Source organism: Harpegnathos saltator, unplaced genomic scaffold (assembly GCF_003227715.2).
Source record: "Harpegnathos saltator strain DR-91 unplaced genomic scaffold, Hsal_v8.6 scaffold202, whole genome shotgun sequence".
In the NCBI taxonomy this organism is placed as follows: Eukaryota; Metazoa; Arthropoda; class Insecta; order Hymenoptera; family Formicidae; genus Harpegnathos; species Harpegnathos saltator.
The window spans coordinates 1,854,295-1,865,194 of NW_020229987.1; the positions used below are offsets into that span (position 1 = coordinate 1,854,295).

The following is a 10,900-nucleotide window of genomic DNA, read 5'->3' on the forward strand; positions in this document are numbered from 1 at the left end:
CCAACTAACGGCGACTTTGGCACGTTTAGTCTCTAGTTTCACTTCGTTTTACTGTTGTCACGGTCCTTTCGGTTTCGGTTGCGTGTTCTATCTTGTGATTGTGTGTTACATTGAAGTTATTCCGGTTTACTCCTCACATTCTATAACACATTCAAAGTATTTCTTTGCTGCATATTATTCGCATCCTAGATTTTTCTGTGTGCAAATTTCAGTTGTGAGTCGACGTCATTATTGCCGAGCGCGGCCGAAACAAAATGGCCGCAGCCGCGGCCGCCGCATTGCTCGATGAGCTTATGGGTAGGAACAGAAATGTTCTACCTAATGAAAAACCCAAAGAACTTAACTGGGAGGATCCTGAGGTGAATTATCGCAAGAAATATGAATTATATAAATATGAATGAAATGTCAAGAGATGTTGGCTGTTCGAAATTCTTTACATTAATGTACTCCCTAATGAAAAAACTTTAAAGTTTCTTTCTAACGTTCTTCAAGGCTTCTCAAAGCATAAAAATATAAATATATCGAGAGTTTATAGACAAAGATAAAAAAGGATATATTACAGGAATATATAAATATATATTCTTATATTGATCCTTTGAGTGTAGAACTATTTAAAATTAAATGCTTGCTGAATATTTTGGACAATAGATAATCAGTCAAGAAAATTACTTATTGAATATTACTTATTGAAAAATCGGAAGTGATGGATTTAGATAAATATGAAATTTTATATATTTCTGTTCTTCAAATATATAAAAGTCTCGGTATAAATTGCTGTTACATTCAAAAAATTAATTTTTAAAAATTAAATTATCTCTTGGGAGAGAGCAATATACATGAGTAGAATAAAAATTGCAAATGGACTAATTTACTAGTTACTATTTCTTTTCCAGTTTTGTAAGCTATATCTTGTGAAGTTCTGCCCTCATGACTTGTTTGTCAATACAAGAGCAGACTTAGGTGCTTGTCCCAGGATGCATGATGATGAAGCCAGAGAATTGTTTGAAAAGGCGCCACCTTCGTACCGCAAGCAACAATATGAGGATGAATTCATTAGGTACTGCCAGAGTATGTTAAATGAGGTTGAACGTAAGATTGTGAAAGGAAAACAACGATTAGCCTTGATTGGTAGAACAGAAGCGGTAAGTTTTGTATTGGAGTAAATGGAATTTAAGAAGCAATTGAATGTAGCAGTAAATGGAATATAAGAACACAATTATAATTTATTTTGTTACTTTATGCAGCCAACATTGACCCTGGCTCAAACACAGAAAAATGAGGAACAAATTGCTTTATTGACAGAGAAAATAAACAAATTAGTGGATGAGGCAGAGCAAAGTGGAATTCAGGGTAATGTTGAACAAGCACAAGGCTTGATGCGTCTTTGTGACCAACTAAAGGAAGAACGGGAAACTTTAAAAAAGTCCAATGATAATAGTCATTATAATCAGGTAAATATATAAATATAATAGTTTTAATTTTAATTTATGTAAATTGCAATTGTGATTTATGATACGATTAGAATTATAATTAACAATTCATTAAATATATTGTATATAGCTTTCATATGTCTAAGCATTAAACGTTTGTAACTTGCTGCAATCAATTATATTGAATTTCGATATTTTATCTGTAGACTGCTGAATTAGCAGCTGCACAAGAAAAGCAGATGGAAGTATGTGATGTTTGTGGTGCGTTCCTCATTGTCGGTGATGCTCAACAACGAATTGATGATCATTTAATGGGAAAACAGCATGTGGGTTATGCAAGATTGAAAAGTGCCCTTCAAGAAATTATGGTAAGCATCGTCTGTTGGTTTTTAACATCAAATAATGCAAGGACTAATGGCTAAATTCACATAAAATCAAGTGGAAATTGTAAGTCATATGTCATTTCTATTATTGGATGCTAATCAATAACTATTTTTTTAGAACAAACGTGAAAAAGCGCGTGATGAGAAAGAGCAGAAGAGAGAGGAAGAGCGAAAACAAAGAGCGCGTGCGAATGAAGAATTAGATAGGCGGCGAAGAGATGGTGACAGAGATAGAGATCGTGACAGAGAGAGGGACAAACGTCGTAGACGTATAGATGATGATAAACGCCGTGACTCGAGCAGTCACAGGTAAAAACATTAAATTTCGTTTCAGACAGATATTAAACTGGAGATGGATTTATATATTCCATGAAAATTAGTCTGAAATTTTACGTTACCGAGTATAAAATCTCAAAATAAATTCAATTTTTCGTTAGATATTTATAAACCGCCTATATTAAGATTTCTTATTATTCTGATGGAAATGTACTTATATACTTGCCATTATATCTTTTGACGATAAAAATATCATATCTGAGAAAACTAGAAGATTGATTAGTCTGATGAAAGTTATGTCTTTGCGTAGAAATTCCGGGCATAGAAGTAGAAGTAGATCGCGGGATAAACATGAACGTCATCGTGATGAAGATAGTCATCGCCGTCATAACCGAGGTAAGATAAGATTCTCGAGACTCCTTGATGCAATACAATTGCTAAGTCGATCATTATACACGTGTGGAAAGATTGAATTGTTGATTTTTGGTAACAACATTCGATGAAAACTAACGATTTCAGGAAATCGTGATCATCGGGGTACCAGCCACCACAGCCGACGCCGACACCGCTCGCGAAGCCGAAGTCACAAGTAACTTCTCTTGATTGGTTAGTGAGTGAGAAGTAAGCCAGGTATGCACCAAACAATATAACCATATTCGTCTCAATTACTGTACAGGTATTCTTTCGATCCAGGTGAGTTGCCATTCCGATGCACATAATACATATACATGATAATATAATCTGTGATGTTTGAAGTGCCGCGTAAGTCACACAGCAAGTTCGTCTCGTTTTCTCTCTCTGAAACACACTCTATCTCTCTCCGTCTCTCTTTATCTGACTTTCCATTAATTCATCTATATGACAAGTCGTTTCTCGTGAAGTAAAATTTGATGAAGAAGTTGATCTGAGGCCGCCGTTGTTCTCTTATAGTACATCACGTTCCTCTTTATCGTTAAAAGTACGAGTCGTAATTAACGGTGCGTAAGTCAAGTGTGTAAGGTAGTAACTGTGAGAGGTAGTTAAAATTGATAGGCTAAAGAATCTTGATACTTATCGTTGTAGGTAGTACCGTAGATATCTATAATGGACGAAAGAACTCAGTGCAACAATGGTCTAATTCGCTTTTCTGACTTGTCAGAATCAATGTTGAACACAAGAAAAATCAACTTCATCGAAAAGTCAGACCGTATTGTTGCAGTGGTTTTGAAAAGAATCATTTTTACAAAGTGTTTCGAATAAATTCATACTCATTAACAATTAATCATAGTTATCATATTGATCGGATGCTAAAATAATTGCAAAAATAGTAGTAATTAATACCTGTGTGTGACAGTTACTTGATTAATAGTTTCCTTAATCGTGATTACTTTATTAATTATTTGTTAAAGTGATTGCGATAGTAATAGAGATTATACTACCCGATATTGATAGAGATGCAGTTGTCTAACTGATATTACATCCCGTGCACTTTCTTTGTATACCAAGCAAGCTGGGAGAAGGTATACCTACGCTTGCTTCCACCATTATAATTCTGTATCCGAGAAGTGAATGGACATAGGTCCAAAAAGTTACCTTTTTTCCAGGAGAACTCGTGAACTTATCCGAATTCATGGAATCGTGGATACACAATTTTAAGACGGATCAACAAATGAGCTTGGATTAATATACAATCAGGTTGACATTCATATTTGGAATAATATAGACCTACAGTTCATATATACCTATTTCGGGATAAAACCGACTGCTTTACAAAAGCTGCTATACAAAAGTGCTTTTTTTTTCTTTTTTCATAGTAACATGAACTTATCGCGTTGTTTCCAGATAATTGAATTTCGAGAGCTTCAGTTGGATTTGCTTCGTTTTGTAACTTATGAGCTCGTATTTCCCATTGTGAAGGATAATTTTGGATCTCATTCCTCTCTGCTTCTCGGAATACGGAACTGTCTTTCGTAGGTTCGTTAAAATTGCTCGCGCGTCAATAAAAGAGAGGGAGAGAGAGAGAGAGAAAGAGATTTAGTGATTTAGTGTGGAGAGGACACAGCTCTCAGTGCCCGCTTCGTAGAGCTTCGTCCACGACTGCAAATGCACGAGTGCACAACTACGAGTGTGCCCTGCAAACGTGTGACTGTGACTATACGAAGCTCTAGCTTCTGCCACGCAATTGACGAGGTATTTATGCCGGAATGATAATATCAACACATGTCCTTCTGTCCAGGAGAATATTCCCCTTGCTTCCGTTCTCGAGTATGTTTTCTCCGAGTCTTTGGCGAATTAGGGATCTGACGATTGTAGGCACGTTTATAGATAGTACAGGAATTCTCGAATTTCTGGTGTATAGGGTGACGATCTCTCTTCGTATAAAGACTGTGACAATAACGAGACTAAGACATTTACTGTTTTCTAAAGAGGAAGTAAGACTAACACTAAAAATCGCATTATTTCTATCGTAAAGAGAATATATCTAGACGAAAAGAAGACCATTTTCTTTTGATACAAGAAAATGAACATCAACGGAAGGAAATAAATAGCACGAAATCTCGCTCGAAGAGCAAGCGCTGACTAATATTCTTTTTGATACGCAGCTATCTCTTTAAAGGAAACACTTAATTATTTAAATATTTTTGGAATTATACACTTCACCGATAAACCATCCTATCTCATCTGACAATGGAAGTTAGGTGATTAGGTGCATCAGTCACTTCCGATGCTGTTAACTGAGACATAATTGATAACACTATAATAATAATAGTAATAATAATAATAATGATGATGATAATAATAATATAATGATAATAATAATAATCATAATAATATATAAGGAAATCATGCGCTTATTAAACAAATACACAATCAACAAAGAGGCAAGATTTTACCAGCAAATCTGGCATATGATTGCACAATATTTGACCACTACATTGAATCGTGATCTGATGACACTTCTGCTAAAATTTGGATTCTCTATTTTCAGAATGGAGACGAAAGAAAACTCTGGAGATTATGCAAGACATCGCTTAACGTATTATTACGTTAAAGATTTTGCATAATCTCAACGATGGTGAAAGAGTGGGAGAGAAAGGGAAGACAGACGAAGGATAGATGCGTCGAGACCAGAGAAACTTGGATTGGTTTAACTTATGATACGAGCGATTGTTATTTTAGGCCGTCTATACATAAACAGATCAATCAGCAAGGTAAATTGTCTATAGTATACATTGTAATATTCGTAAGATTGTTATTTGAAATTAATAAAACGATGTCGCAACGAAATTTCATTGGTCCTTTCTTTTTTGTTTCGGGTAATTCTAATTATGTGAAAGGAATGTGTTTTAAATAATTGAAATTTATTGATCTTTCATGTAAGATTCTTTAAATTAGAATTTTGCAAATTGATTCCATAAGATATTGATTATTATCAAAAGATGGACTAATGCGACTAAACGTTAATGCAAATGATAAAGGATAACGATATAAAAAGTTGTTCGTATATTTAGAATACACAAACTTTTTTTATTGTATAATGTAATAAATATTTCGTAAATTAAACAATCTTCTTTAATACTGTACATGGCAATCCTGTTCTGGTATAAAAATAGATCTGTATCAGTGCTACTTCAGTGCTTTACTTCAGTCCGATCCAACACGTTACCTAAATAATGCGATAAAATCAATCATTAATTATTATCGTCTAAAATAATATCGGCAGTCTGAAGATGGCAATAACATTAAAAATGTTTTCCCAACTATTTCAAACATTATTACTTTATTATTCGACTATTTTTTGATTATTTGATCAAATATTTTAATTACCTGTTCATACACTGTCCAAGCCATAGCAGTCATTAGAGTTCGTCTTAGCATTCTGGGTACGACACCCTTGAAGTATCCTAGGATACCATATTTCTTATAGACGAACAACGTTGCATGATAAATGCTATTAAATTCATTTGGATATAGTTGCATCTTGGTTTTGATAACGTCTGCTGGTTGTGTCACCATGGAAGCCATAAGGCCAGCTACAATTCCGCAGCAGAAGTGAACTGGTATCAACTTATTAGACTTCTTTTCTGCAAGCAAAACAATATATCTTTATTATTAATATGTCATTAACGAATTTGACAAATATAGCCAACGTTTTCTTCTTTTCTCTGAACTTCTCTGAAATTAATGAATTTTACACTAAACTATAACTAAACATTTTTACATATATGTAGGAAGAAAGTCAATATATATGCATCAAAGAGTATAAATCGGTCTAAATATGTGATATAAAACGTACATTTCTATATGAAATTTTTTTTTTCAATACATTTAGAAATAATATGTTTAATAATTTTATTGCGTCTGACAATTAGATTAGGGTTTTTTGATGAATACCTGTGTCAGCAGTCATTTTTTTTAGTTGATTATAAAACATGAGGTATAGGCCACTGTAAGGAGCATCTCGTAGAAGTGTAGGCACTAAACCACTCGACAAGCCTCTTATCCCTTCCTGCCTGTAGATCAATTTCAAAGCTTCGCTAATACTGTTGTATCTATAAACATCGCTCTGTAAAATAAAAACAATTGCTCGCTTAAATTTAGTGCCTTATAATTAATTTGTTATTGTGTGTTATGTTTTTTATTATTGCTATTATGTTACTGTTATATTTCGTGTTATTATATATATTATTTTATGTTATATATATTAATTATACCTCAAATCGTGTTTTCACGACGGTGATGGGAATCAGTAATGCACCAGACATGGATCGCGCAGTGATGCCCAAGGAGACAGCTTGTATGGCCGTCATTTCTTCTAGGTCGAAAGTATGTTTCAGCCAGTGCAATGATGAGAAATATAGACCCACACCGGGAATCACTCTGGTAATAGACTGTAAATGTAACATATGACTGCTGTTATCGGCACAAGTCGATATTCGATATTTCTCATAAGTTTTTTTTATATTCTTAGAATGATGTTTTACCGGCGTTATCCCTTTCCAGAGTCCGAAGATATTGTCCTTCCGCACGATGTGCGCCACTGTACCCAGCATTCCACTTTTTGGCGTCCTGACGGAAGATTCGGATTAACAGATAATCGATAATTTATATATAAATGTTCGAAATCAAGAGATTAAGAGGCGTTAGTGTAAGAAATTTAGTTAGGGAAATAGATCTTTTGCATCTTTAACAACAAGTAGAGGAGTTTGATTAAACAAAAGTCTATTTTAAAATATGTAACATTTGTATTTGTAAGAGATACGATATAAATGTCAAGTAGAAAATTCTCAAAAATTATTTTTAAATTTGAAGTATTTTATAATTAGGTTCAAATTTGAGAATATCATCCATATGGTAACCATATGTAATTACTCGAATATTTAAAATTAAAAGTTGGACTCTTGATTTTATTGCAGTGATTTAGATTGGATTATCAAACTTACGCATAATGAGCATTGACTCTGCTCTGGAGTCTAGTCTTCACTAAATCCAATGGCTGGAAGAGGATCGTGGAGAAAGTTCCAGAAAACGATCCCGCAAGGAACGACTTCAGTATTGGATACTGCAAATATTAAACAATTTTTGAGAAAACTTTAAGAGAAAGCTCTTCGTAGTTAATTAGTTTTTATTGAGAAATACTTGGAAAGATTCACATTACTCGAAGGCTACAGGCATCTGAGTTATGCCCTAATAAGGAATACAATTATATTGAAAACGCGTGAGCAAGCGATAACGAATTAATATGCGTGTTGTCGTGTCACGGGTTTGCTCACGTGAGATGAACAATCTCGGCCAAGCACATGATATACTCGTATATATGTGTAACACTTATCGTAACATGGGACATGCGGGGTTATCGTCACGCGGCAAACAGCTATTTTTTCCTTCGAGAGTCCAATACATTAATTACTCGTGTGTTTCTTAACAGTTCACGTGATGTTTTTTTTTTGTCGAGCATTGCGTGATTCGCGTTAGTATCGACATTTTGCTTCGCAGGGGATTCGCTTGCCTTCTTGTTTTTTTCCCCACAGATAAGTAAGCGCAAAAACAACATTTCATCAGATTGATGAATTACGCGCGTATCAAGCATTATTATTTGTTAATAAATCAATGTTTTATCAATCGTCTTATTTCTCCCGTTATCGACTATCTTCGCGGGAGTCCTACGAACTTCGATGACTATCTCTTCTCGTGATATGAGCTGATGTATAGTGTGATCATAATGAGACATTTTATAGATAAATCTGAAGATAATCCTAACTTTTATTGATATTTCACAAAGACCATGCATACTGTCAGCTTTAAGAAAATTATAGGATAAAACTAATTAAAAAATTTAATATAGATGACTTTATTTTTTATATCTTTATAAATTTGTAAGAACATATTGTTTGCAACTTATACATTTTGCACTCTACATGTGCAAATTATCATTGTTATATATAATAAAATGTGAGTTTTCAAAACTCCTAGTTTCTCACATAGTACAGATTTTATTAAACTGTACTTTCTTAAATATGTAAGTAATGCTGTTCAAAAAATTGATCTTTACGTTCAATAGAGAGGAAAAAGTTTCCATCATATATTTTTCTTTATATTGTAATATAGTTATGAGAGAGAAAGTAGGATTCTTGATAATTATCTTTTAAAGTTTTTAATTTCATCCAGTTCATTTTTATCTTAAGTACTACTAGATGCAATGTTATCTTTGTCTAGAAAATATGGTACAGTCAGCTGAGATTAAAGTTGTAACTTTCCTATATGAATTTTTGTAATACATTCTGTATCCAATAGAATCTGTTTTTCAGTACTTCTCAGGAGATAAATTTTCTTATTAAATATAGAATATATTATAAAATTATTCAAGGAAAATTTTGCAGTTTTTAATTGACTGATATAAATATTAGTTGTAAGATGAACAGTAATTAAAACATATATATCTTTTTGAAAAAAGTATATTCAGTATAAATGGTAATGGAATCTTGATTAGTTTTGTTACCATATTCATATTACTCTTTTTTAATATACATTTATTCGTATATATTTTTTTGATTCAATTAATAATTTTGTAATCAACTTGAGAATATAATACTATAATATTGCTTTAATTTTGCTGAAAGCACCTATACTCTTATTATTTTACCTTTGAAAATAAATAGAGTAATCCAATTTGAAATTATATTGCTTGATAAAGTGATTCAATCTGAAATTATATTGCTTCATCATACTTTGGGTGATGATACCAATACTTACAAGCATTTCTGGCATGAAAATTAACTAGATGAACTGAATTAAAAGTAAATAATTTGTTTAATTTTAAATAATAATAATTATAAATGAAACAATACTTACAGCACTTAGAGCATCCATGATCTATGAATTTATGTTCACTGCTAGATCTTACTGAATTATTTATTATTTTGAAATTTAAAGTATGTATGTGCAAATTTGTGCTTTTATTCACTTTAATTCTTATTTACTGTTTTTTTACCATTTTTATTTTACCGTTAGTATCTAATATACAAAAGTGTTCAGTCTTTAAGATTAGAGTAAGATCAAGTTCTCCAGAACTGCCTTTGGCACTGGCAAGATACCGAATCACATTTTGAATATACTGTCACTCTACTTACATCCTTTCTTATCGTTCCACCAGTGTCGAGGTCATCGAGGTGGTGACCCTGCATATCAGGGTACACTCAAACAGTAAAAAGTTTTCAGGCTATCAGTGTTGAAACGTGACTTTATATTGGAAAACGTGATGTATTTTGTTCTGCACGAGACATCTCACCCTAAGGTCATCTTATCTCTGTCTATCCTTTTATTATCTTTATATCTATAATTTTTCATACAAAATGGTTCGGAATAATTGTAAAGTTTCCTTTTTGATCAATTTACCTGGATAAAGACAATCAGGATTAAGGTATTTGTTAACACGCAAATGCCCAGACTTTGAAAAAGCAAAGACAAGTGTAGCAAATAGGTTTCATAATTGACATAATTTGAAGAATTTTGATTTTTATGCCATAAATATGTGAAAACTACTCCTACTTATTTGTAATGTACAAATGCGTACCAACTTAAATCTACCAATTAATCATAAACAGATTTGTTCCATACCAACGATCATTTATTCATGATATTTCCACACTAATAAAGAGAAACGCAACAATGATATGTTGAAATTTTAAATACGTAAGAACGAAGGTCATACAGCAACTGAAAGATCGCGGGTGACTGATAAGGTTATCGGGCTGCGATCGTGAAATCATTATTTTGCGTCGATTTAAGGCGCGGATGACGTATTTGTACCATTTATCTGTGGGATGATTGTTTAATACTAATCCACAGTTACACACATCAATGTAAACTTCGTTAATATTCATTATAAACATGGTGTTATATATATATATATATACACTTCATCTTAAGTTATATTTAATTTTTTCATTGTTTTAATGTTAGCGTCATTTTGTTCTTTTTGAAATTTATAACAAAGTAAAAATCACGCTTGTATTTCATATATTGCGATTACAAAAAATACTGATGAGTAAGCCATAGACATAGGAATATAGAGACGGAGCATAAGCCAGTGCTGTCAGGTGCAATATATTGCGACGCTACAGCGCATGCGTGAGATGACGTACTCTATGCCAATGACGGCAATAAAGCGCATCGCAGGGTCCATAAAGGGGCCCGCGCTATCCGATCAGCTGTCTTCCAGGCTCCAGTGTAATTTTCCCGTGCTTCTTGCGCGAGTGCTTTATCTAAGATTATATTGTTCAGTGGATACTAAATATCAGTTATATTAACATTATAATTCCAGTGGATACT

At 33.1% G+C, this 10,900-nt stretch overlaps 2 protein-coding genes across 10 annotated transcripts; one reads left to right on the top strand and one right to left on the bottom strand.

The window, feature by feature from the left end:
* Positions 1–13: 13 nt before the first annotated feature.
* Positions 14–5,258, top strand: LOC105185892 (luc7-like protein 3). 5 transcript variants are annotated; one of them, XM_025297997.1, is made up of 8 exons: positions 14–359; positions 894–1,142; positions 1,245–1,451; positions 1,637–1,798; positions 1,932–2,122; positions 2,400–2,485; positions 2,609–2,719; positions 3,673–5,258. In XM_025297997.1, the coding sequence occupies exons 1-7, from the start codon at positions 255–257 to the stop codon at positions 2,680–2,682; spliced, it is 1,074 nt and encodes a 357-aa protein (XP_025153782.1). In that variant the 5' UTR covers positions 14–254; the 3' UTR covers positions 2,683–2,719; positions 3,673–5,258. The 5 variants fall into 5 exon arrangements, 3 of the variants coding, with proteins under 3 accessions (XP_025153782.1, XP_011144047.1, XP_011144046.1); XR_849982.3 differs by having other exon boundaries at positions 15–359; positions 2,609–4,258; positions 5,058–5,258; XR_849981.3 differs by having other exon boundaries at positions 15–359; positions 2,609–3,763; positions 3,911–5,258.
* A 299-nt stretch (positions 5,259–5,557) lies between these two features.
* LOC105185891 (mitochondrial glycine transporter) lies at positions 5,558–10,501 on the bottom strand. 5 transcript variants are annotated; one of them, XM_011145740.3, is made up of 8 exons: positions 10,187–10,501; positions 9,700–9,964; positions 7,513–7,631; positions 7,054–7,138; positions 6,784–6,960; positions 6,464–6,635; positions 5,897–6,153; positions 5,558–5,735 (listed from the first exon to the last, which is right to left on the bottom strand). In XM_011145740.3, exons 2-8 carry the CDS (start codon positions 9,751–9,753, stop codon positions 5,709–5,711), a joined length of 891 nt encoding a protein of 296 aa, XP_011144042.1. In that variant the 5' UTR covers positions 9,754–9,964; positions 10,187–10,501; the 3' UTR covers positions 5,558–5,708. The 5 variants fall into 5 exon arrangements, with proteins under 5 accessions (XP_011144042.1, XP_011144041.1, XP_011144043.1 ...); XM_011145739.3 differs by having other exon boundaries at positions 10,143–10,501; XM_011145741.3 differs by lacking the exon at positions 10,187–10,501 and having other exon boundaries at positions 9,700–10,072.
* Between the last annotated feature and the right edge of the window lie 399 nt (positions 10,502–10,900).